Source organism: Mustela putorius, unplaced genomic scaffold, assembly GCF_011764305.1.
Source record: "Mustela putorius furo isolate JIRA1106 unplaced genomic scaffold, ASM1176430v1.1 tig00000083_pilon_pilon_pilon, whole genome shotgun sequence".
NCBI lineage: Eukaryota > Metazoa > Chordata > Mammalia > Carnivora > Mustelidae > Mustela > Mustela putorius.
Genome location: NW_025421273.1, coordinates 11,461,256 through 11,488,255, shown reverse-complemented (window position 1 = coordinate 11,488,255; position 27,000 = coordinate 11,461,256). Strand labels below are relative to the sequence as shown.

General features: G+C 47.8%; 1 protein-coding gene across 1 annotated transcript in view; it reads left to right on the top strand.

Annotated features, from left to right (window-relative positions):
• POLN (DNA polymerase nu) overlaps window positions 1–27,000 on the top strand; it is a 156,925-nt gene that overhangs the window by 123,950 nt on the left and 5,975 nt on the right. The window contains exons 19-22 of the mRNA XM_013045794.2: window positions 13,578–13,660; window positions 19,598–19,729; window positions 24,109–24,219; window positions 26,682–26,760. Coding sequence (XP_012901248.1) covers window positions 13,578–13,660; window positions 19,598–19,729; window positions 24,109–24,219; window positions 26,682–26,760 — 405 coding nt within the window. The remainder of the gene's footprint in view (window positions 1–13,577; window positions 13,661–19,597; window positions 19,730–24,108; window positions 24,220–26,681; window positions 26,761–27,000) is intronic.

Sequence of the window (27,000 nt, the reverse complement as noted above, 5' to 3'; positions counted from 1 at the left end):
CAACATGGATGGAACTAGAGCGTATCATGCTTAGCGAAATAAGTCAAGCAGAGAAAGACAACTATCATATGATCTCCCTGATATGAGGAAGTGGTGATGCAACATGGAGGCTTAAGTGGGTAGAAGAATAAATGAAACAAGATGGGATTGGGAGGGAGACAAACCATAAGTGACTCTTAATCTCACAAAACAAACTGAGGGTTGCCGGGCGGGAGGGGGTTTGGGAGAAGGGGGTGGGATTATGGACATTGGGGAGGGTATGTGATTTGGTGAGTGCTGTGAAGTGTGTAAACCTGGTGATTCACAGACCTGTACCCCTGGGGATAAAAATATATGTTTATAAAAAAAAAAAAAAAAAGAAAATGATAAAGAAAACTTTTAAAAAAAGAAAATATTTTGAGCTAGATTAAAAATACAACATCAGAAATTATGGGATTATGAGATAACGGGATACAGCTAAAGAAGTACTCAGAAATTTGTGGCATTAAATGCTTATATTAGAAAATAAGAAAAGTCTACAGTAAATCATCAAAGCTCTAAGTTTCCACCTTAAAAAGCTAGAAAAATAAAAGCAACTTAAATCCCTAGTAGAAGGAAGATAGAAGGTACAGAAATCAATGTAATGGAAAATGGAAAAATAGAGAAAAAAATTTAAAAAACCCAAAGCAAGGTTTTTGAAAAAAAGGAATAAAACGGATAAACCCTTAGGGAGACTAGGGAGGGGGGGGGAGGAAGCAGCAGTATCAGGAATGAAAAAGATCACATCAATATGAACTCTACAGATACTAAAAGAATAATAGAGAAATATAATAACCAACTTTATGTCCATAAGGTTGATAACTCAAATTTCTTGAAAGATACAAATTACCAAAACTGATAAAATATGAAACAACTTGAAAGCTTTTTATCTATTAGAAGAGTTGAATTTGTAATAGAAACCTTCCCAGTGCTATATGACTTCACTAGTAAACTCTATCAAACATTTAAGAAAGTAATTCCATCCTTTATAAATACTTTCAGAAAAGATAAGAAGAATGAATATTTCTCAAGTCTTTTCATGAGGCCAAAATTACCTTCATACTAAACAAGATACTTCACAAAGAAAAAACTGCAGACCAGTAGACTTCATGATCACAGAGGCAAAAGTTCTTCAGGATATTAACAAATCAAATCTTGCAATATAGAAAAAGGACAATACTCATGACCAAAGGGAGTTTATCCAAGGAATGTACTATTAGTTTAGCACTCAGAAATTAATCAATGTAATTGGTGATAGTAAGAGAATAAAGGAGAAAAACCATGTAATTATCTTCATAGATGAGCACAGGGCCTTGAAAAATTCCAGATCCATTCACTATAAAAATATAAAAATTTTTAGTGACCCAGAAATAGAAAGAGGACTTCCTCAATATGAAAAAAAGGCATAGATGAAAAACCTATAATTAATATCTTAGTTAGTGGGGAAAAGCTCAGTTATTTTTCCAAAGAATAGGAACAAGGCAAGAATGTCCACTCCCATGATTTCTATTCAACATTGTGCAGAAGGTTCTAGCCCATGCAATAAAGCAGAAGTAGATAATAATAAAAATAAAGGGGATGCAATTTGGAAAGAAAGAAGTAAACTATATTTCTTTGCAGAAAGCATCATATTGTACAAAGAATATCCTAGAGATTGACAGAAGATGCTACTAGAACCAACAAGGGCATAGGAAACAAAGTTCATGTGTAAGAATCGATGGTATTTAGGGGTCAGTCAGTTAAGTGTCTGCCTTCAGCTTGGGTCATGATCCTGGGGTCCTGGAATCTAGTCCCACATCAGGCTCCCTGCTGAGTGGGAAGCCTACCTCTCCCTCTGCCCCTCTCCCTGCTCATGATCTCTCTCACTGTCTCTCTCTCTTTCATTCTCCCTGACTCTCAAATAAAGTCTTTTCAAAAAAGAATCAGTGATGTTTATAAATAGTAGCAATAAACAATGGAAACAAATTTAAAGTAAAACAATACAATTACAGTATCATCCAAAGGCAAAAATACTCAGGGATAAATTTAACAAAATATGTGTGTGACCTACGTGCTGAAAACTAGAAACACTGGTGAGAGGAATTTAAAAAGACCTAAACAGGGGCGCCTGGGTGGCTCAGTGGGTTAAAGCCTCTGCCTTCGGCTTGGGTCATGATCCCGGGGTCCTGGGATGGAGGCCCACATGGGGCTCTCTGCTCTGCGGGGAGCCTGCTTCCTCCTCTCTCTCTCTGCTCTCTGATCTCTGTCAAATAAATAAATAAAATCTTTAAAAAATTAAAATTAAAATTAAAAAAAAGACTTAAACAATGGAGAGACATATACTGTGGTCATAGGTTAGAAGACAATACTGTTGTCAATTTTCCCCAAATCAACCTGTAAATTTAATATGATCCCAACCAAAATCCTAGCAGGATTTTCTTGCAGAAATTAACAACTCATTCTAAAATTTATATGGAAATGCAAAGAGCTTGGAATAACCGAAACAATTTTGAAAAGAAAGAACAAATTTTGAAGAATTTTACCTGACTTCAGAACTTGCTATGAAGCTATAGTAATCCAAACAGTGTTTTATTAATATAAGAATAGATATATAGATTATTAAAAGAGAAGAAAGTCCAGAAACAGACCCTCACGTGTGTGATTAATTCACTTTCAAAAGAGGTGCTAATGTAATTTGTGGAGGGTTAAGAATGATCTTTCCAGTGATGCTGGAGCACCTGGATACCCACTTAGAAAAAATGAGCTTTGGTTCTTACCTCACACCATATATATATACAAATCAACTCAAAATGGATCATAGACCTAAACATAAAAGTTTGAACTATAAACCTCCTAAAAAAACACATAAGAGAGGTAATCCTTTCATCTTCGGGATGAAGATTTCATAGGACACCAGAATTACCAGCTACTTAATTGAAAAATTGGTAAATTGGGCTGCATCAAAATTTAGAAGACTTTCTCTAGTACAATACCAGCAGACAATGAAAAAGCAAGCAACAGACTGGCAGAAAATATTTACAGTACACACCTCTGACAACAGATGACTGTCCAAATATATACAAAACTCTTACAACTCCATGATAGGAAGACAAGTAACTCCCAAAAGATTTAAGCAGACACTTCATAAAATGAATGCCAATAAGCACGTGGAAATATGTTCAGTATCACTAGTTATCGTGGAAATGCAAATTAAAACCACAATTAGATACCTCTCCATATCCACAAGAACAGCTAAAACTAAAAAGACTAATAATCACTGTTGGCAATAATGTGAAGCAACCACAACGCTCATACGGAGCAGCTGGGAGTGTAAAATTGTCAACCATTTGGGAAAAAATAATCCTTTTCTTATAAGATAAACTCACACGTAGCATACAAGCCAGCAATTCCACTCTTAAGTATTTATCTGTGAGAAATCAACATACACATGTAAACAAAGACTTGTAGCTGTATTCTACAAGTACTTCTAGCTGTATTCACAGTAGCCCTAACTTGGAAAAATTCATGTCTATCAACAGAAGATTAATACACTAATTGTGTCCATGGAAAACTCTCAGCAAGGAAAAGAAACAAACTGAGGATATACACAGCAATGCAAGTCTCAAAAATATTATGCTAGCTGGCACAGAAATAGATACATCAATTAATGGAATGGGATAGAGAGCCCAGAAATAAACCCACACTTATATGGTTGATTAATCTGCGACAAAGAAGGCAAGAATATGCAATGGGAAAAAGACAGCCTCTTCAACAAATAGTGTTGGGAGAACTGGACAGCCACATGCAGAAAAATGAAACTGGATCACTTTCCTACATAATACACAAGTGTAAATACAAAATGGATTAAAGACCTAAACGCAAGACCAAAGCCATAAAACCTCTACAAGAAACACAGTCAGTAATCTCTTGGACACCAGCCTTAGCAACATATTTATGGATATGCCTCCTGAAGCAAGAGAAATAAAAGCAAAAATAAACTATTGGGACTACATCAAAATAAAAAGCCTTTGTGCAGGAAAGGAAACCACCGACAAAACGAAAGGGTAACCTACTTAATGGAAAAAATATTTGCAAATGATATATCTGATAAGGGGTTGCTCTCCACAATTTAAAGGAACTTATACAACTCAGTACCCAAAAATAACAATAAAAATACATTTTTTAAATAGGCAGAGGACCTGAGTAGACACTTTTCCAAAGAAGACATGCAGATGGCCAACAGATACATGAAAAGATGTTCAACATCACTCATCGTCAGGGAAATGCAAATCAAAGCCACAATGAGATATCACCTGTCAGAATGGCTAGAATCAAAAAGACAAGAAACAACAGGTGTTGGTGAGGATGTGGGGAGTGGGGAACCCTCGTGCACTGTTGGTGGGAATACAAACTGGTGCAGCTACTGTGGAAAACAGTATGGAGATTCCTCAAAAAATTAAAAACAGAAATGCCACATGATCTAGTAATTCTACTCCTAATATTTACCAAAACAAAAGGAAAAGTCTAATTTGAAGACAATGCACCTCTCTGTTCATTGCAGCCTTATTTACAATAACAAAGGTACAGCTGCTTCCCAAGCTGTCCATCAGTGGATAAATACATAAAGATATTACTCAAACATAAGAAAGAATGAAATTTGCCATTCATGACAACATAGAGGGACCCAGAGGGTAGTAAATTAAATAAAATAAGTCAGACAGAGAAGATAAATATCATATGATTTCACTTTTATGTGGAATCTAAAAAAAATACCAACAAATGAACAAACCAACCAACCAACAAACAAATAAAAACTAGAGACAGACTCATAAGTAGAGAACAAACTGGTAGCAGCCAGACGGGTTGTGAATGGGAGGATGCATGAAACAGGTGAGTGGGATCAAGAGATAGTAACTTCCAGTTATAAAACAAGTAAGTCACAGGATGAAAAGTACCGCACAGGGAATATAGTCAATGGCACTGTAATAACATTGGTGACAAATGTGGACTCCCCTTACTGCGGTGGGCACTGTGTGTGCATGGACTTGTTGAATCGCTATCTAAAACTAACATTACATTACATTATTACATTACATGTCAACTATTCTTCAATAATAAAAAATTTTTAAACTATATTAAGCTGAGAGAAAGAAGCCAAACACAAAAGCATATGTACCATATGCTTCCATTTATATAAGATGGAAGGTAGATCTCATCTACAGTGGCCGTAACTGGATCTGTACCCGCTTGGGGCTGCAGAATTAGGGATGGTTTGACTTCAGAGGGCACGAGGCAATGTTTTGGGTTGATAGAAATGTTCTGTATCTTGACTGTACTGGTGGTGATACAGGTGTATGCATTTTTAAAAAGTCATTAGTCTGTACACTAAAAATGGGTGCAATTTATCACATTTACTATACTTGAATAAATTAATTTTTGGAAAACAATAAAAGGAAACACCAGGAGACCTCACTCACTCTGCCGACCACACCAACCTCCACTCACAAGCTAGCCTTCAGCCTGCATCGCTGGCTGTAATCTTACTTTGTCAGTCATCTTACTTTGTATAAGCCCCTTCACACACTTCTCCTGCACCCCGAAAGGTCAGCTGACCTGGGCTTGGCGAAGTATGGCGGTGGCTCACTATCCTGTCACCCAATAAGCAGATGCGAGAACAGAATCCCTTTGAGTTTCCAGGAGTGGGGGCCGTGCCCCACCGCGGCCAGCAGAAATCTGCACACTGAACTTGGCTTTTGTCTCTCGGGCATTTTCATCCTTCTTTCGTAGGAATGTTGGGTTTCGTTAGGGTGTTAGTCCTTTGTATCTGATCCATGTTACAAATATTTTCTCCTAATATTTTCTTGTTTGTCTTTTCTCTTCACTTACGGTATCTTATGCCATGCAGAAGACGTGGGGTTAGGAATGGTGGCTGTGGTGGTGGTGGTCTAACCACCCTTCCTTTCTCTGCATCCAGACTCAAGTCTCAGTCAGAAAGCCTTTCCCTATACCCAGGAGACAGAGGAGCCTGCCGTGTTTTCTGGAGCCCTTCTCCAAATGGCTCTCCAGCTGTCCCAGAACTGTCTACCAGGAAGCCCGTCTTTGCTCCAGGGGATTTTTGTAGGTGGTCATCAAGTCTGGCCTTGAGCTCTCTGTCCTACTCTGGTACTCATGCTCTTCACACACCTCCCACACTATACAGAGCTTGCTGCCCATCTTAACATCTGGGTGGCTCTCCTGTTTGTGAGCCTTTCTAGCCCGCATAAACGTTAGCATCTAGTCCCAGGGAAAAGCTTGTTGGCATTTTTATTGAGATTGCTTTAAATACACAAATGACCATAGGGAGAGCTGACTTCCTGATGATGTTGCAACATTTCATTCAAGAACAAGGGACTCCTGGGGCGCCTGGGTGGCTCAGTGGGTTAAGCCTCTGCTTTTGGTTCAGGTCATGGTCTCAGGGTCCTGGGATGGAGCCCCACATCAGGGTCTCTGCTCAGCAAGGAGCCTATCTCTCTCCACCTGTTTCTCTCTCTGCCTGCCTCTCTGCCTACTGTGATCTCTCTCTGTCAAATAAATAAATAAAATCTATAAAAAAGAAAAAAGAATAGGGATGCCTTTCCATTCAATCTTGTCTACTTTTGTGACTTTCAGGAAGCTTTAAAGGTGTTTATATAGGTGTGACACATTTCTTGTTTATTCCTAAGTATTTTATCTTTTTCGTTGGAGTTGTAAATGAGGTCCTCCCTTCCATTGTGTCTTCATTCTGTGATTATTGGAGTACAGAAGCCTATCGCCTTGCTATGCTAATTTTATTTCCTTCTACTTTATGAATTATTTTATCATTGATTCTCTAGGGATTTCCAGAATATTACCTTGTTATCTGCAACTAGAGATAGGTTTCTTGAAATTTTCCAATTCTTATGCCTCTGATGATTTCGCTAATATTTCCAGAACAATGTTAAATGGTATTGGAGGTAGTGACCACCCTTGCTTGCTTCTGATCTTAATAAGAATGCTTCTGGTATCTCCCCCATATAGTGAGATGCCCGCTTTAGGATTGGGATGTATGTTTTATAATTTTAAGGAAGTATCCAGGTATTCCTATTTTCCCAAGAGTTTTTATTAAGTTTTTATTATTGTCAGAGGATTTTTTTCAACAACTATATAGATAATCATGTAATTTGCTCCTTAGTTCCATTAATGTGGTGAATTATGTTAATAGATATCCTAACATTGCACCAACCTTGCTTTCCCGGTATAAACTATTTTTGGCCATGAGTACTATTTTCTTAATAGAGGGCTGGACTCCATTTGCCAATATTCTATTTAGGATTACCACATCAATCAGTATTCATGGGAGATAGGGTCTGTCATTTTCCTTTGTTATACTCTATCATGTTTTGGTATAACTGTTATACACACTTAATAAAATACATTTTTTCCTTCATTTTCAATACACTGAATCAATTTAGACAGCATGGGGTCTCTCTGGTCTCTGAGGTTTGATAGAATTCCCCTTTGAAACTGTCTAGGCCTGGAGGGCTTTGTGGGTTAGTTCCTTAATGATTTTCTCTTTCTTCTTTAGACATTTTTCCCTGATCTGTTTAACTTTTGTCTCTATTGGGGCCAATTTTTTTAACTGTGTTTTGTTAAGAAATGTCCATGTGAACCTAAATTTTTAAACTTTTTAAAATTTAATTTCTTTTCTGTGTAACAGAATCTGTTGTTTATGCATGACACCCAGTGCTCCATGCAATATGTGCTGTCCATAATACCCACTACCAGGCTCCCCCCAACCCCCCACCTCCCACCCCTTCAAAACCCTCAGATTGTTTTTCAGAGTCCATAGTCTCTCATGGTTCATCTCCCCCTCCAATTTCCCTCAACTCCCTTCTCCTCTCCATCTCCCCATGTCCTCCGTGTTATTTCTTATGCTCCACAAGTAAGTGAAACCATATGATAATTGACTCTCTCTGCTTGACTTATTTCACTCAGCATAATCTCTTCCAGTCTCATCCATGTTGATACAAAAGTTGGGTATTCATCCTTTCTGATGGAGGCATAATACTCCATAGTGTAGATGGACCACATTTTCCTTATCCATTCATCCGTTGAAGGGCATCTTGGTTTTTTCCACAGTTTGGTGACCATGGCCATTGCTGCTATGAACATTAGGGTACAGATGTCCCTTCTTTTCACTACATCTGTATCTTCGGGGTAAATACCCTGTTGTGCAATTGCAGGGTCATAGGGAAGCTCTATTTTTAATTTCTTAAGGAATCTCCACACTGTTCTCCAAATTGGCTGCACCAACTTACATTCCCACTAATAGTGTAAGAGGGTTCCCCTTTCTCCACACCCTCTCCAACACATGTTATTTCCTGTCTTGTTAATTTTGGTCATTCTAACTGGTGTAAGGTGGTATCTCAATGTGGTTTTAATTTGAATCTCCCTGATGGCTAGTGATGATGAACATTTTTTCATGTGTCTGATAGCCATTTGCGTGTCTTCATTGGAGAAGTGTCTATTCATGTGTTCTGCCCATTTTTTGACATGATTATCTGTTTTATGTGTTTTGAGTTTGAGAAGTTCTTTATAGATCCTGGATATCAGCCTTTTGTCTGTACTGTCCTTTGCAAATATCTTCTCCCATTCCATGGGTTGCCTCTTTGTTTTGTTGAATGTTGCCTTTGCTGTGCAGAAGCTTTTGATCTTGATGAAGTCCCAAGAGTTCATTTTTGCTTTTGCTTCCTTTGCTTTTGGAGACATATCTTTTATTTTTTAATTTGTTTATTTTATTTATTTTATTATTTTTTATTTTTTTATTTTTTCAGTGTAACAGTATTCATTATCTTTGCACCACACTCAGTGCTCCATGCAATCCGTGCCCTCTCCAATACCCACCACCTTGTTCCCCCAACCTCCCACCCCCTGGCCCTTCAAAACCCTCAGATTGTTTTTCAGAGTCCATAGTCTCTCATGGTTCACCTCCCCTTCCAATTTCCTTCAACTCCCTTCCTTTGGAGACATATCTTGAAAGAAGTTGTCGTGGCTGATATCAAAGAGGTTGCTGCCTATGTTTTCCTCTAGGATTCTGATGGATTCCTTTCTCACACTGAGGTTTTTTATCCATTTCGAGTTTATCTTTGTGTATGGTGTAAGAGAATGGTCAAGTTTTATTCTTCTACATACAGCTGTCTAATTTTCCCAGCACCATTTATTGAAGAGACTGTCTTGTTTCTACTGTATATCTTTTCCTGCTTTGTCGAAGATTATTTGACCATAGAGTTGAGGGTCCATATCTGGACTCTCTGCTCTGTTCCACTGGTCTATGTGTCTGTTTTTATGTCAGTACCATGCTGTCTTGGTGATCACAGCTTTGTAGTAAAGCTTGAAATCAGGCAACGTGATGCCACCAGTTTTGTTTTTCTTTTTCAACATTTCCTTAGCAATTCGGGGTCTCTTCTGATTCCATACAAATTTTAGGATTATTTGCTCCAGCTCTTTGAAAAATACCAGTGGAATTTTGATCGGAATGGCATTAAAAGTATAGATTGCTCTGGGCAGTATAGACATTTTAACAATGTTTATTCTTCCGATCCGAGAGCATGGAATGGTCTTGCATCTTTTTGTGTCTTCTTCGATTTCTTTCATGAGTGTTCTGTAGTTCCTCGAGTACAGATCGAGGTTTATTCCCAGGTATCTTATGATTCTTGGTGCTATAGTAAATGGAATCGATTCTCCAATTTCCCTTTCTGTTAGTGTATAAGAAAGCAACTGATTTCTGTACATTGACTTTGTATCCTGCCACATTACTGAATTGCTATATGAGTTCTAGCAACAGCAATCAGACAACAAAGAGAAATAAAATGTATCCCAACTGGCAATGAAGAAGTCAAACTCTCTCTCTTCGCAGATGACATGGTACTTTATATGGAAAACCCAAAAGACTCCACCCCCAAACTAAATTTTTTAATTTATTTGCATACAGTTCTGCAAAATAACTTTTTAAGATTTTTTTAACTTCTTGCATATCTATAGTTACCTTCCCTTATTGTTTCATACTTTGTATATCTGTGCTTGTTCCCTTTTTTTTTTTTTAAGATTTTATTTATTTATTTGACAGAGAGAGATCACAAGTAGGCAGAGAGGCAGGCCGAGAGAGAGAGGAGGAAGCAGGCTCCCTGCTGAGCAGAGAGCCCGATGTGGGACTCGATCCCAGGACCCTGAGATCATGACCTGAGCTGAAGGCAGCGGCTTAACTCACTGAGCTACCCAGGTGCCCCTGCTTGTTCCCTTTTGATTAAACCAACTAATGGTTTATTTTATTTTTTACAGGAACCAGGATTTTCATTCATTAATTTGATCTAGTGTTTTGCTATTCTCTACTTGATCAGTTTCCGTTCCCATATTTATTCTAATTTATTATTTCCCTCCTGTATGTTCTATTCATTTGCTTTGTTGTTCTTTTTCTTGTTTTTTGAATTAAAACTTAGTTGGTGTACAGTTGGCTTTTGAACAACACAGGTATGAACTGCATGGGTCCACTTACACGAGGATTTTTTTGCTTCAGGACAATACTGTAGGTGTATTTTCTCTTCCTTAAGATTTTCTTTTTTTTTTTTTTAAGATTTTATTTATTCATTTGACAGACAGAGATCACAAGTAGGCAGAGAGGCAGACAGAGAGAGAGAAGGAAGCAGGTTCCCTGCTGAGCAGAGAGCCCGATGTGGGGCTTGATCCCAGGACTCTGGGATCATGACCTGAGCCAAAGGCAGAGGCTTTAACCCACTGAGCCACCCAGGCACCCCACTTATGATTTTCTTAATAATATTTTTTCCCGTGACTTACTCTGTTGTAAAAATACAGTATATGATACACGTAACATGAGGACTATGTGTTGATTGGTCATGGGTAAGACTTCCTGTCAACAAGAGACTATTAGTAGTCAAGGTTGGGGGTGGGTCAGAAGTTAAACGTGGATTTTTGACTGTGCAGGGGATCGGCATCCCTAGCCCCTGTGTTGTTCAGGAGCCAACTGTACTTTTGTTCTTTTGTTATTATTAATATAAGTGCTTAAGGTTATGAAATTTCCTCACTGCTTTAAATGTAATCCACTGGGTCTGACGTGCAATGTTTTCAGTAGAAGTTACATAATTTGTTTGTATTTTCTTCACCCAAAAGGCATCTGAAAGAAGTGTTTTTGTTTTATTTCTAGGTAGATGGGGTTTGGTTTGGGTTTTTTTGTATTATTCTGTTTTTTGTGCATGTGGAGGGGGTGCTTTGGTTTTAACTTTTAATTGTCTTGCACTGTGATCATAATGTTATCTTAATATTTCTTCTTTGTGCAAACTTTTGATGTTTTCTGTGTGTCCTAATGTATGATGGGTTATTGTGAGTGTGCTGTATGTACTCAGGAAGAAAGTATTTTCCCTATCATCAGAGCATGGTTTCGATATGTGTCCATAATACCTATTGATTGATTATGCTGTTTGGATCTTATCACATTTTGGGAAGAAGCAGGTTCCAGGAGAGTTTAATGCTGCTTTGTCAGACAGCTCTTGACTCTGGACAGCACTAAGGACAGGTGACCCGCATGCTTGGTTGTGGTTGCCCTGCTCTTAAACACTCACTCCTTCCCTCCCCGCAGCCGCCATCAAAAGGTCTGTCTGACCCCCTTTCACAGATGGTCCCGGGCAAGAAACAAGGAAAATCAGCTCCTGCACATTTTTCAGCAGTGTCTTTGTTAAGTGAGCTTGGTGACCTGTAGGATTTCCCAAATTAAGGGAGGGAGGAGGGACGGTGACCTAGGAGTTGACATATATTTGTCCTGAGCATGAATGCATGTTGGCTTTTTGCTTCATATCTAAATAAAGCAGTTAATGGTATCAAGCTCAAGGGTGAGATAAACAAGTGGGCAAAATATCTTAACACAGTGGAAACACCCAAAGGATACATTGGTACTTAGAAATCATGGGGTAAAAATTAACAAACTCTCAGACGCCAGTGAACATGGTGAAGTGGGCATCCCTGAGGGTCTGTCCGCCCAGCAGAAACATCAAAAAATCAAGCAAATGCTGCCAGAACCAACTTTGTCAGGACTCTGGAAAGCAGTCAACAGTTGACAGCAACCAAGGAAATGCTGAGTCAAGAAAAAGGCAACTGCAGGCTGTGGGAGAGCTCTGTGGTCTTTGCCCTTAGCGCACCGCCGCGCAGGGCCCAGGGCCTGCTTTCAGAGCCCTCATGTGCAGAGCTCTGCGTCTAGTCTGTTCAAACCTGGGGACTGCCCAAAGGACTGACAACGGGCACAGTTTTTCCTAACTCAGAATTCCCTTGGGACAGACAAGCCAGGGCGTTGTGGGAAGGCACCGTGAGGTGGATGGCATGAAACCACTTGTGGTGTGGGATGGCATGAAACCACTTGTGGTGTGGGATGATAGGCAAGGCAGATACCCGGACGCGGAATGCTTGCAGGGGAATAGCTGGGGAAAGCTTCTGGGGGACCAGGTGTCAGGCGGCCCTGTCGGTGGAGCATCTGACTCTTGATTTCAGCTCAGTTCGTGATTTCTGGGTCGTGGGATTGAGCCCTGCATCAGGCTGCACACTCAATGGGGAGTCTGCTGGAGATCATGTCTCCCTCTTCCTCTGCCCATCCCACTCATGTACACACACTCTCTCTCTCTCTCCCTCCCTCCAGAGTAAATAAATAAATCTTAAAAAAAAAAAAGAAAGAAAGAAAGAAAGAAAGAAACAACTCCGTGGCCCCTTGAAGCCGCCCATGTCCAGGAGGAGGTTGAGAGAGCAGCACGCATGCCCAGGGCACCTCACACACAGGGAGAAGGCCCAAGAAACCCCCAGGCTTGCTTGGGGCTGGTGTCTAGGCCCAGTGCCTGCTGGAAGTGGAGGCTCTGACAGCGCTGCTCACGACCCAAAGCTGAGTGACCCACAAAGATTGGGACAGGTTCCCTTTTCTTTTTCTGTTTCCCTCCTGGATCTGAAGAGCCCACTCAGTCAGCAATCCCTGTGCTCCTGAGCCACACGGCTGCATGGGTGTGGTCGGCAGGAAGGAGAAGCTCCGAGAGCGTGCAGCAGCCCTCAGGCGGCTCCCACATCTGGCTCTACCCTCTGCAGACTGCACCTTCAGGAGCTTAGAGCAACAGCCTCAGGGTGGGCTCTCCCACCTGCCCCTCCATCTCTGCAAGGCAAGGCTGAGGCTGCCTGTCTAGCCTTCTCTGCCCACCGCAGTGTCCTCAGGGCTCCTGGGCCCAGGGGCCCCAGCACTGGGAGTGGGCTTTCCTCAGGTTGGGTTGTACTCCTTTGGTGAAAGCACTTTTTGTTTTTGGTGTGCGACACGTGGGAGCGTGGCCAGCTTGCAGCAGCCGCTAGGCCTCCAAGTCAGCCTCTGTGCGGAGAACCCACGAGCAAAGGCACAGGTGTTGGACCCCCCCTCCCCATGGACAGGTTTGAAATGGTTAAGGGCCTGCAGAGAAAGAGCTGGTGGGTGGTGCGCAGCTTGGACTCCATGGTCCCCTCTGCAGACATGACACTGATGGGCACTGACCACATGCCATGTTTCCACGCAGGAAGGACATTCCCCCAGAGCGAGTGACGCATGCAGACAGAGAGCAGACCAAGAAGGTGGTGTACTCAGCGGTCTATGGAGCAGGTAGGCTGCGGGCAGGTTTCAGTGTCACCTGTTGGCCAGATGGAGCTGGTTCTTATCCCATGTCTGTGTTTAAATGTGGCTGTGCCTTAGAGAGATCATTCTTGGCCCCCGGAGTTCACTTTTGTGAGTTTCTGAGTGTCGTTTACAAAAGCCTGAGGACATCTGGGATGCACTAGAAACCATTCAGACCACTGACAGCCATCAGCTCCCTGAGTGTCCCACCGGCTGAGAGAACAGAGGCACAGAAGTGAATGGAGACCACAGTTGCCCAGCTAGGAGGGACAGGACAGGGCCGAAGCCCAAGGGTATAGCCCTGCCCCTACCTAATACGGCTGTGCTGGGGGCCATCTCTGGGCTGTGAGATGCTACCTCATCCTGACCCTGACCTCCACCCCACCACCCAGGACCTGAGGCAGAGCTGGCCTTCAGCTCTCTCCCACCGTCCCTCTCTCTCCCTCCAACCTCCTGACCATGGCTTTGTAAATTCTGTTTAAACTCTTTTCTCCCTCTATATCATGCTGAACCAGTGGGATATCACGTCCCCTCAGGACAACAAGGGAGAGGATGAAAAGGGGCTGTGGGCCAGCCAGCCCTCCTGAAGGAAGGGTCCATCTGGCTGTTGGTTGGCCTGTGCCAACCGCCTTCTTTGGATCAGTCCTGTCTGGGCAACAAGGCTCTTGCAAAGTCACTGAGAGCAGAATTCATCTCCCTGCCACAGAGAACCTTTGTTCATTTAAGGAAAGCCAGCAAAAGGGGATCAGCTTCCAATGCAAGAACATCGGGGCAGACAAGTCGTCAATTATCTGTCAGACCCACCTTGTACTTCGGCAATGTAACTGTGGTGCTGGGGCATGAGCAACTTGCATACAACAGGTCTGGAATGTGCCTCCAGCCACCCAGCCTGGTTCCCAGCCCAGGCCCTGCATGCTGCTTCCTCTGCTGGACCCCGGTCCACAGAGCTCACCCTCATGCCTTCCTCTTGGCTCTGCTGTCGCCTTCTCAGCCGTCACTGACTGCTGTATCAGTGATCCATTTCCGGGTAACACACTCATGGTCACCCGGCATCAGTGGGTAGCAGGGGCCATGGTCTCACAGGCAGCTCCACCAGGGAGCACGTTAGCAGCCCTCAGGCCTTGCCGCGAGGGCCCCCAGTGTAGGCAGAGCCACTGCCCGTGTTCTTCAGAGCCAGCCCTACAGTGCTGCATGCTTCCTAGTGGTCCCAAGTCCGTGTGACCGTCACTGTGCTGCCGCTCAAACGCAGGTCTGCCCACCCCCCAGGGGAGTGTCACTGGAAGGCGTGAAGACCAGGAGGCAGGACCACGGAGGCCACTCAAGAGTCTTTCTGCCGCACACCCCTTTCTAAGCTTGGGTCCCCGGCCCCGTACAGTGCCTGTCTCACCCTCCTCCTCCATGAAGCACCCTGCTTCTCCTGGAGCACTGCGCATTCTCCCAGCCCAAGGAGCCCCGTGAAGCAGGAGCTCTTCTGGCTCTGCCCATGGCCAGGCACATAGCAGTCACACCATAAATACTGCACAAACTCATGAACTGCATAGTCTTTTGACCCTACTTGTGCATACAATCTGTGTACAGTTTTGGGGAAACAGGCTAAGAAACTGAAAGACTTGAACTCAGTGGGTGAGAGCAGGGTGACTCAGACTCGGCTCAGTCTGGCTCCTCGGCTTGGCCTCCCTCTGCGGTGCTCCAGAACCTTCTGGATCACTGTCGGGGATGGGGGAGGGGGAGCAGCCTGCCACCCAGTTATATTAGATCATGGTGCCTTGAGTCCTTGATCCAGGCCCTGCGGGCAGAATGTTGCCTCCACTTCCTGGCAGGCAGCCCGGGCTGGAGTCCTAAGTCTGTCCTCCGGGGTTGGTGATCTTCTGCAGAGACTTCCACCTCCGTGCCCCAGTCACCTCCCAGTCGAGGGAGCAGCTGGCACCAGCCGGCTCTCATCTTTGGCCTCAGCCACCACACTGGCACCCAGACTGGACATCAGGTGACGGGCATTCATGCGCGGGGAAGGGAAGGGGTGGCATGGAGGGGGGGGCCTCCACCTTGGCTGGGCGCTCACGGGGGCAGGAGCATACAGGGCCCTCAGCTCAGCTTCACGCTGACGGCAGGATGCACCCAACACCAGTTTGGCACCTTCTGGACCATGCACTCTATTTTTTGCTGGAGAGGAAAGAGCTCCACTTGGTAAATAAGCAGTGAGTCATTAGCCGTGATGTTGGTGAAAAGAGTAATTTGGCTGCTTTTAGCCCAGATGGTGACAGTGTTCCCACCCTGATCCTCCGTTTCTACTATTCCCGCTGTCACCGGCCCGCTCAAGAGGAGACTGCCATGCCTCTGCTGCTGTCTGCACAGGGCTGGGTTGTCCTTCCCACGGGCGAAGCCATCAGGTCTCCTGGTCTGCTGGGAGCCCTCTGGAAATGCAGCCCAGACGCTTCCCACCAGCTGGCTTTCATGGTTGCAATGAAGTGTTTTCGCGGGGGGAGTCTGAAAGGAAGCTGCTGCCCCAACGCTGGGGGCACCAGCTGGGTCGGCATGATTGGCATGAGGACCATAGTGAGAGACAGCCGAGGAGAAGCAGGACTGTGACGCAAGCAGAGAAGGCGCTCCAGAGGGACTTCACATCTGGGCAGCCCCACTGCAGCCCACAGGCAGGACATCCTGGTCCCCACAACTCCCCCAGACTCTGCCAGAAGGGCCATCCCTTCCAGAATGGTGGTGAACACAGAGCCACAGTTCCCCAGGGATCTCGCACAAAGGGGGACCCGCCAGCTCACTGCCCCTCCCTCAGCCACCTGCCAGCTAACAGTGCACACTAGCCCTGTCCTGCTCACAACCCCTCTGAGCCCATCCAGATGCACAGCCTCCAGGAGGCCCCTCCTGACTCCTCCAGTCTTGCCCTGAGCTCCTCCTGCTCCTGGAGTCCGCTTACCCCTTGATTCTCCTCAAGGTGTTCAGCGTTTAAGTTTGCCTCCACGTCCAATCACATTCAATCAGCAGGCACCCCCTGCTCCCGGAGGCTGACATTTGTCACCAGAGATGTGCAAGTGGGCCCAGGAGGATGGCACTGAGTGACTAGTGCACGTGCCCCAGAATCTCTGGTGCCAAGGAGGGCCGGGAGAGGCGGGCCAGGCTGCCAGTTCGGAAGGACACAGAGAGTTAGTTGGGTCTGCTCTGATCAGACCAGCCGGCCCCCCGGAGGCCACAGTGTGCCCTGTGCTCATGAGGCCCCAGAGCTGCAGACAGGAGGGAGAAACTATTAGCAATCATGCGAGGAATCATACAATCATAGAGTTGGAGAAAAGGGAGTGGGGATCATCTTCCTGAAGCTAACGGTGCAACACAGCAGCCCCTGGTGTAAGGTGTAATCAGCCATCTGTGGGGCAAGGCCCATGGCGCGTCCACCTAGGATTTCAGAGCTGAGGAATGCTGCTGCTGCCCCCAGGGGATGCTTGCTTTCAGGGGGACAAGCCTGCCTGCAATTACAACTCAAAAACCCCAACATGTGAACCAAAGCACGGAGGACAGTTGTGTGAAAGGGACCAGTCTCTGTGAAGCATGAAACACAAGCCCGCATGGCATCAATGGCCATCCTGTCTGGGGGTCTCTGAGTGTGACAGGCCCATGGGGAGGGCGTGGGAACAGGGATCAGAGAACCGGCCGGGCCCTCCATCTTTTTCCTAGGCCTTGTCTTCTTCTTTAGCAGTTGCTGCGTTATTTGTTCCTCTGGTAAGCAGGCTTTTTCAAATACAGGGCCTCAGCCAATCACTGCCCTTCAGATCTCCCAACATCTCTATGTAATACAGCAAAGGAATCCTTTCTGGGCCACACGTACTGAGGAGGAGAAGTATGACAGGTGTAATGACCAAGTAGGCCCCAGGAGACTCCTCTCTCACAGGTATCAACTATAAATTATGGAAAATATATAATAAAAAACTCCAGAAAGGTACTGAAAAGTGACTTTCAGGAGGAATGGTTCAGGCTGAGTTCCCCTTTTTATAACTCCTCACCGAAGACAGGCCTCGGTCAGTGTGCTGGGTAGCTGACCCTCCAACAGAAATGCAGTCTCGCTTCCCTGAGAAAACAGAAGACAGAGTTTGAAGCAACCAGAGAATCTGGAAAGTGAGGGAGAAATTCCAGAAAAAAGAGAGCCAAAGGAGCCAAAGAACACCAAATTCTGTGTATGAACTCTGCCCAAACCTTTGGTGAGCCCTGGGCAGGCTTCAGACTTAGCCCAGCTAAGGCTAAAGGGACTGTTCTAAGATTTCAGCTGCTTCCCACTGCAGAGGGACATAGTTCAAAGTTTGACTTCAGCCACATTAACTCCCTCCTTTAAAAGAAAACATCAATACTCCTTAAAAAAATAATAAATAAAAAAATCCAGAGTGTCCACAATATTTCATTCACAATATCTAGGATTTAATCCCAAATTACTACACATAGGGAGAAATAGAATAATTTGACCCACACTCAAAAGATAGAAGCAAATCCTGAGATGACCCAGATACTGAAATGAGCAGACAAGGATTTTAAAGCCATTATTACAACTATGCCAAAGGAGATAAAGGAAAACATGCCCCTAATGAATGAAAATAAAAGGAAATCTCAGAAAATAGAAAGAACCAAACAGAAATTCTAAAACTGAGAACTACAATGTCGGAAATAAAACACTGATTCGGCTTACCAGTAGATTAGACTTGAGAAAGGACTTAGCTGAGAAGACTCAGGGTCCCTCTGAGCCAGATGGGCCAGAGGGGTCTAACCACCATCTGATTCCTTTCTGAAAGCCAATGGAGGTTTCCACTAGAGTGATGTAGCAGAGGGGCAGGGATTGGAATGTCCCAGAAACAAAGACTTAGAGACAGATAATTTCAGTGGTCTGTATCATGAAGCTATCACATGGTCTTTAATTAAGCCCTAATAGAGAAATTGGAGTTTTTTTGTTTCTGTCCGAATGACATGGGATAATTTGGCAAGCTTGACGAGAATAAGGACAGAGGGCTCCAAGAGCTCTCTTTGCCAGGAGAGACTCTGGGGAGCACAGCCTTTCCCATTCTCCCTAGCCAAGCAGTGGAAGCAAACATCTGCCCCTTCAATCTCCCAAGATGGGAACAGTTTTTGTCCAGACTCCTGGAAGCATTGGCCACTTCAGGCTAAAGAGAAGATTGGATCTGAGCTCAGTCAGTCCCTTCAGAGGTGTCCCCTTAACAACCTCTGAGGTAAGGACTAGTGTTCTTGAGTCATAGGTGAAGAAACAGGATTGATCGCAGGTCTTGTAACTTCCCCAAGGCCACACGGAGCCACCCGTGGGTAACAGAGCTGGACTCAGACCCAGGTCTGTGTGGCCTCAGCATCTGCTCCCTATAGGCTGGGCTGGGCCTCAGGGTGCTGTCCTGACCAGAGATCCTGCTCTAAAAAACCTCACAAGAACACCTGCATCCTCCAGGAAACAAATACTGATCTGGACCAGAAGCGTTAGTCTCAAAATGAAGATTTCAAGGAGGCAAGCTCCAGTCCATTTTCTCACAATTTGACAATGAAACTTTCCCTTCCTCTTTTCCTCTGGGCCTTTCTCTGGTGTTGCCCAGTTCTGGAGTCAGCTCTCCCTCTGGACAGGCTGAGAGATATTACTCACGGTTTTACCCACCTGCTTGCCAGCCACTCGGCTAATATCAGTGAGTGAATAGATGTCTAACTGTTACCGGTATAGGCGAAGGGCACTGAGCCCTCAGCCAGAAAGCCAGAGCCAACATCATCCTGACTGATCAGAAGAGACAAGTGGGGCCAGTGGGCCCTGAACTCACAGTGTTTTTCAAGGGCCCTTCTGCAGGCTCACTTCTGCGTGTGGTTGCTGCTGCCTAGCAGCTTGGCTGCTGGTCCCCGCAGGTGTGAGCTGGCCCCTGATCTTGAGCATTTCTGTCCACACAGGGAAGGAGCGGCTTGCTGCTTGCCTTGGAGTTACTGTGCAAGAGGCTGCCCTGTTCTTGGAGACATTTTTGCAGAAGTACAAGAAAATCAAGGAATTTGTCCAAACAACCATTGCCCAGTGCCGCCAGACAGGTGAGCCAGACACAGCCAAAGCACTTGCAGGCCCCTCTTCCCCTCCCTGCTGACCTACAGCCACCCCTGGTCTACTGGCCCTGCTTCCATGGGGGGTGGCAGGCTGATGGGTGGGGACAGGGTAAGCAGAAAATGGGACCCTAGGCTCCAGTGTCCAGAAGGGTCCAGAGCCAGGATCTGCTTGAGGGAATCTCGTGTTAGAAAATGTGTCAGAATCTCATGTCAGAAATCGATGAGCAACTAGAGAAACAGGCCTGCGCCTAGAAGTGAAGAACATATGTTCTTACGAAAAGCACATGGTATATTTACAAAATTTCACCACAACTTGGTCACAAATTTCAAAGAACATCAACTAGCCCAAACTGAGTGACCACAGGGGAATGCAAAGATAGCTCAGATCCAAATGTACGGCCGGCCTTCGGCCTCCTTGGGAACAGATCACACTCCTTCATGATTTAGAGTTAGAAGACGTCCTGAGAACATTACAAACATCTCAGAAATAAATGACAGTGAGAGGATCTCCCATGAAAACCGAGCCTTCACTTAGAAGTGCAGGAATCGTTCACTTTTTTTTAAAATTATTTATTTATTTGACAGACAAAGATCACAAGTAAGCAGAGAGGCAGGCAGAGAAAGAGAGAGGAGGAGGAAGCAGGCTCCCTGCTGAGCAGAGAGCCCGATGCGGGACTCGATCCCAGGACCCTGGGATCATGACCCAAGCCAAAGGCAGAGGCTTTAACCCACTGAGCCACCCAGGTGCCCCAGAAGTGCAGGAATAGTTTAAAAGCATATTTTAAAAAGCAGAAAAAGAAATTTGTGAACAGAAATGGGTTGTATTCAACCCTAGATATTTGGAAAAGAGTAGCACAGTGAAATGAAGCAGGGAGAGTTGGCAGGAGCAGGAATTCATGAAGCAGGCCACAGGAAAGCAGGCAACACCAGGTAGAGAGGGGCCTTCATGCTACTAAGGAAGGAACAGCGGCAGCCCAGTGGGCCAGCCTTCCGAGTGGCTGTGGTGCACTCTCTCAGGCTCCCCTGGGGTCCCTCAGGGTCTGGGCTGTCCCAGCTCTGCCAGGCCCACTGGCCACCTTCTTCTCTGGAGCCCCCGACGGCCCTTCCCCAGGTGCCTTCTGACCGTGCATCCAGCACCAGCCCCAAGGCAGGGCCCCCATGGGCCCTGACTTCATGCAGCGCCCACCTCCCTGCAGCCTTGGTGCAGGGCACAGAAAGCCAGCAACCTGCTCCCACCCCCAGCTGGTGTCTAACAGGCCTCAGGCTCCCTGGACCCAGGGCTCAAGCCTCCGCCTAAGACCACCTGCACCCTAACCTACTCGGAAACGTTAGAAGAGGGGTAGAGTGTGGAGTTAGAATCGCTATGGGCAGAGGACAGTGAAGGTGCAGCAGGCTTTCCGTGGCTCTCCATAAAGAAACTTGTGGAATCCTCACTGCAATTCTTACATCGGCAGTCTCCTTGCCCAATTTACAGACGGAGAAAGTGAGTCACCAAGAGGTTAAGGTAAGTGGCTTCTGAAACTCACACAACTACTAGGTGGCAGCAGGCTGGGACCCACCAGGAGCAGCACCAGCTGGAGTCAGCACGCTCCCCTGCATACCTCTGCCTCCCTCCCTCACCCTCAGTTCCTGAAGGACCGTGTGTGGGGCTGTGTGCTCTTCAACACAGCTGCTAAACTTCTGGGTAAACACTGTGAAGAAATCCTCAAATGATCATTAAAATTTCTGACACACAGAGGTTGAGGACCAGACAGCATACGAGCTCCTCACTGTCTCTGGGCCACAGCTCAAGAGCCACGATAACCCACGAGTAAGCAAGTACATGCAGACAGTGTCAGAAAGAAGGTATCGTAGGGGTGAGAGGAGCCAGCAGACGGCACTGTAGGGGTGAAAGGGGCCAGAAGACGGGATTGTGGGGGCAATAGGAGCCAGCGCAGTGCCAGTGCAGGGAGTGGTGGAGGGAGGCACCTGGAGAGCACCGTGCACCCCGGCCTCGCTGGGGTGAAGTCTGAGCCACCACAGGCCTGGCCAGAAGGGCCTGGAGCAGCTCAGGGGTGCACAGGCAGGCCAGGGCAGCCCAGAGGCCAGAGAAAAGGCCGGCAGGCCCAGACCCTGGGGGGCACACCACCGGCCACAGGAAGAACCCGGGGTTTGTTTTGCATAAATCAGTTCATGAGCATGGGAGAAAGATTGGCAGGGGAGGCCAAAGTGTGAGCTGGAGCCTCAGGAGCCATCTGAAGGCATGGGGCCTCCAGCCAACATCTGAGGAGGACTGGATGGAGAGCGCGGGCAAGAGACGCCGAAGAGACAACAGGGACCGCAGACTCGAGGGTGGCCCAGACCCCCAGGCGTGGAGCTCTCCATGTAGGCATGCCCGCCCTGCTGGGTCTGGAGCAGATGGACCAGGCTACTGTGAGCAGGAGGCCCGGGTCCCTTCCAAGGCCTTGGGGAGAGGCCCTGCCAGGTGTTCATGTGGTCCGCTCCTCTGTGCAGTTGATGAAAGCAAGATGGAGAGGCGGCTCTTCCACCCAGGCTGGGACAGCAGCTGGTCTGGGAGTCCAGCTGAGGGGAAGGGAGATCGGCGACCCATTTAATTCAGATTCCAGGGTGGAGATTGCGGTCTCTCCCTCCGTCCTTGTGTGATTGAGAGCCACTGGCTGTGCTGGCCCAGGAATGGCTTCGAAGAGCATTCCTTCCATCCCCTGGCCCACTTCCTAAGCACAGTGACATGAAGTGAGGGCTGGGGGTCACCTCGCAGTGTGGCCGGGAGCGATGAGCCCAGCCCTGCGAGCACTGGGTGAAGCAGAAGCAAGATTTGGAGTGTGTGGAAGCAGGGACTTCAACTTAGGGCCACACTGAGCTCAGAATTTCCTCCCACAATAAACAACTTGAAAGCTGGACAAATGCACAGGACAGCTGTTTCAGACACTGGATCATGGGCTATGCCCTCCTCTTTCCATTAGAGCCTCTGAGCAGCCCGAGCACATGCAGGAAGGGAGCCCAAGCAGATGATGATGTCTCACTAAGTCAAGGGGATAGGATCAGGATGGGAGACGCACAGAACCAGAGAGCAGGGAGCCCAGTGGAAAAGGCACTGCACCAGTCTGGAGAGGAACACCTCTGGTTTTGAGCACCGGGACACACACACCGAGTGGGGAACCCTACACGATGAAGCAGAGTGATATCTGGAAGCAGTAGACTAGATCGTTTCAGAATCCATACAGCGCTAGCTGTCTGCGTTCTGACCTTTGGAGTGGACAGTCCTCATGGGACATCTGCGACGGGCAAGAAAGAGCCAAGAAGAGACCCACCCTAGTCGTGGATCTGAACCGGCCCCCGTTAAAGGCTCCTCCAAACCTACCCCGACAAAGCTTAAACACAGGCCTCAGAGGCAGCAGATGATCTGCTCGTGACGGGCCCACCAAACACCCTTGAAAGGAAGGCAGCAGAGCAGAGCTAATGCTCAGCAGCTAAGACACACAGCATGCAGCCTCCAGCCCAGAACCACGAACCACGCAAAGAGGCAGAGACTGAGTAATTCAGGTGGAGGCAAGGGCTCCCCCTGTCCTCACTGCCCATTCTGCTTAGGAGACTTGATGTTACCACCTGGCATGCAGCAGATGCTCCGAACGCTGTCATTTCTGTAATTGTGATGTGCGTGGGAAAGTCTTCCCGTCCTCAGACATGTGAGATCCTGATTGGGGATTCAGTCTCACGAGCACCTCAGAGAACACAGGTCTTCATGGTCAGGAACACACTCATCCAGCACAGCATGTTTGTGTCCGTCTTCTTCAGGAGGACCTCGGGCAGGTGGTCAAGCTTCTCAGGTGGTGACCTCAGTGTCCTGAGATGGAGCCCCATATTGGGGTCCACAAAAGAGAAAGAAAAGAAGAGGACTGCAAAATTATGACACTTCAGGCCCCACAAAACTTGGGTCTACCTTGTGGGAGCAGGGCCGCTCCCTCCTTGAGTAGAAGGTAGACAAATGCTTTCTCCCCATCCCGGCTGCTGCCTGGTCCAGAAGGACTTCTGCACCCGAGCTCCGCAAGTGGCCTTTCATAGTCTTTACAAACTGCCCTCTCCTGACCTCTGTCAGCTGTGGCTGCAGCCGGAAGTCAGGAGGGAGAGCCGCCACAAGGCTGCTCTGCTTCCCACCATGAACCCAATCGCCCCCAAGACAGACCGGGCAGCCAGTGAGCAGAGCTCCCCGCCGCACTCGGGCTCAGTGCTGCAGTGAGGAGGGGTCCTGCTGGGGCCCCTGGGCCCCAGGTGGAGGAGGCCGTGCCCACAGAGGGTAGGTGAGCACCAGGGCGTCGCACAGCCTGTTTATCTCTGCCTCATGTCCTCTTCTCCCTCACATGACCCAGGCTACGTGGCATCCATCATGGGCAGAAGGAGACTGCTGCCAAGGGTCCACGCACAAGACCAGCAGCTGCGGGCGCAAGCTGAGAGGCAGGCCGTGAACTTCGCAGTGCAAGGTATGCAGAGCCCCTCGGGCCACCTGCCATGGTTTCTCAGGCACCACAGGGCTGAGTGACACCCCTGGATTATCAGGGTGCCAGTCCTTGCTCCTGTGCCCCCTGGCCGTCATGGGGGAGGCCCAAGCAAAATAACGCTTGGCGCTCAGTGGGCACTCAGGACTTGGGGGCTTTACTGGCAGGCAACACCATCCCGACCTCTGAAGAGGGACCTTAGGCTTTTGGAGTTTCTCTGGCCAGGACAAGGGCGAGATCTGGAACTCAGTCCCTGCACTCTTGGCCTGGGGCTTTTGGTCCTGCCTGTCATGCCTGGCAGGGGTAAGATCTTGCAGCAAGGCCTCAAGACCCAGCAGGCCTTCCTAGGTCCCGCAGTCCTTGGTGGCAGGCAGCTGGGAGGCCCAAGGGTATGCGGTCTTCCCCGGTCATAAAGACTCTTCTGTTGTCTCTAGCCACAGCCGCCAGTAGCTCACATCTCTGCACATAGGTGGAGAGGTAAAGCGATAATCACAGGCTCCACACACCATGGGCCACAAGCTGTCCAAGGGAGGCCCCAGACAGCCTGGGAGTCAGGTGTCATCCTGTTGGTGACCCATGGGTCACAGATGGGGACCCGAGACCCCCAGGGCCCAGACATGAGGCCTGAGGCAGGACATCACCACCTGCCCCCAGAGGGGGGTTCTGCCATAGGAAGGTGGCCAGGGACCCTAGCAGACAGGGAGCAGGCAGCTTGGACTGGGGGCAGGGTGGAGATCCTGTCCCCGTGAGTCCTGCAGAGAGGGGACACAGCAGCCCTGAGTTCAGACTCAGCCCCCCGTGCATTGTGTGGACAGCAGGAGGCCCAGTGGCAGCTGGCAGGACAATTGCTAGGATCGGTCTGGGCTCAGTATAGAATCTTCCAGAAGTCCTGTGGCCCCATGTGACTGGCCAGACAGGAGCTGAGGACGGTGACAGCCCTCACGTCCTGAGATGGCATGTTTTCACATAGGAGGCTGCTATCAGGCCACGGCTGCATGTCTGTCCACTGGATGTGAGTGAGGCATGTGCTCAGTGATGCCAAAGCTGTGTTAGAGCCCTTCCAGAAAGTCCTACACAGGAGACACCTTTGATTGAGAGGCCAGCCAGGATATCCAGCTACCGTGGATATGGCCTCCCTGCACACGTGTGTCTCTGCCGTTCATCCATGTAACAGAAATCTGTGTGAGCTGAACTAGGTGCCAGGAGCAAGCAGTGGTCAGTGCTGTGAGAAAGTTCAGCCTCTGACCCATCAGCCAACACGACCAGCCGTGACGCATCCACCTCCTCTTCCCCACACACCCCTCCCACCTCCCCCATTCTTGTTTCTCCAGCTCCGTGTCCTTTTCCTGACAATCCACTCCAGGGCAGCCCCCCACCCCACCTGAGACCCCTCACCACCACCAGCAGGCCGGCCTCAGAGGCCAGACTTCCATGTCCAGTATTCCTGTCACACTCTCAGGAAAGGGACATCCATATTCCAGAGGCCATACAGTGGAGGAAGGCAGTCCATGGACTAACAACCTTTACCCCTTGGGGAACCTTGGGAACCATGAAGAGCTAAAGCAATTTCAAACCACAGTGAAATCTGACTTCATGTTTCCCATGCCTGAGACACCTGCTGTGTGTCTGGCACTGGAATGGGCATGTCCCCTACACTGGCTAGCACCTTGCAGAGTGCCCAATACAGCCTCGACCCGTGCTTTACCCTCCCCAAACCCAGGAGGTGTTATCATCGCCCCAAGCGATCCACTGGAGAGCCAAGCGCAATGAAGTCCAGCAGCCGCATGGCTGGTCAGTCTATTCGCTGGTGTAGCGGGCAGGATTCTAGATTCTGCAAAAACTGTGAATATGATATCATCCCCATGCTTAGGTCAAGCCACAGGGGAAAGGGGGTTTGCATCCATAGCAGGCCTGACCTCATCAGGCAGGCCCCTGAAAGACCGTGTAGGGGTGAAAGTCAGGGACTCACCGCAGCAGGAGCCCTTCGGGTGGCTGTGAAGAAGCCAACTGCTTGTTGACTGAGGGCCCACGGCAAGGACTGGAGGGCAGCCTCTAGCAGCCGAATGCATAGCTCACAGCTGGCAGCCAGCCACAACACAGGAACCTTGTTCATTCATGGCACGAAATGAACTTTGCTTATGACCTACGGTCACTTGGGAGTGGGTCTTCCCTCACTGAACTTCCACGTGAGGTCACGGTCAGGTTGCACACTGATCTCTGGCTGTGAGGCCTCAAGCAGAGGACCCAGGCTTATGGGCTGGGTTCTTGCTCAGCAGGAACTGTGGGATGGTAGATCTGGGCTGTTTTCACCTGTAGGGCATGGGGTCCTGCATTCCACTGCTTAGAGAATGAAGACAGCCCTGCTCGGCAGAGTGTGCTGGCTGAGACCCTGCTGCAGGGCCCTGGACCTCACATCGTTCGTGAAACAGAGCCCTTTGTCCCCACAGGCTCAGCTGCAGACCTCTGTAAGATGGCCATGATCCGTGTCTTCACTGCCGTGGCTGCTTCCCCTACCCTGACGGCCAGGTCAGTGAGTGAGTGGCCGCTTACCCAGCCTGACCCCTAACCCTGAGACGGGCTCAGGTGGGAGGCCTGTGGTTCTGTGGGTCAACACCGTGGCTGGGCCACGCATGTACCTCCCAGGAGCAAAGCAATGCCTTCCACTTCCCATGAACCCCAAAGAGAGGGGGCCCCCCAAGCCTGGGTTCCTCTCAGCACTCCCAGGGCAGCGCCTGCCTCCCAGCTTGGGCTGAACGAAGTACCCAG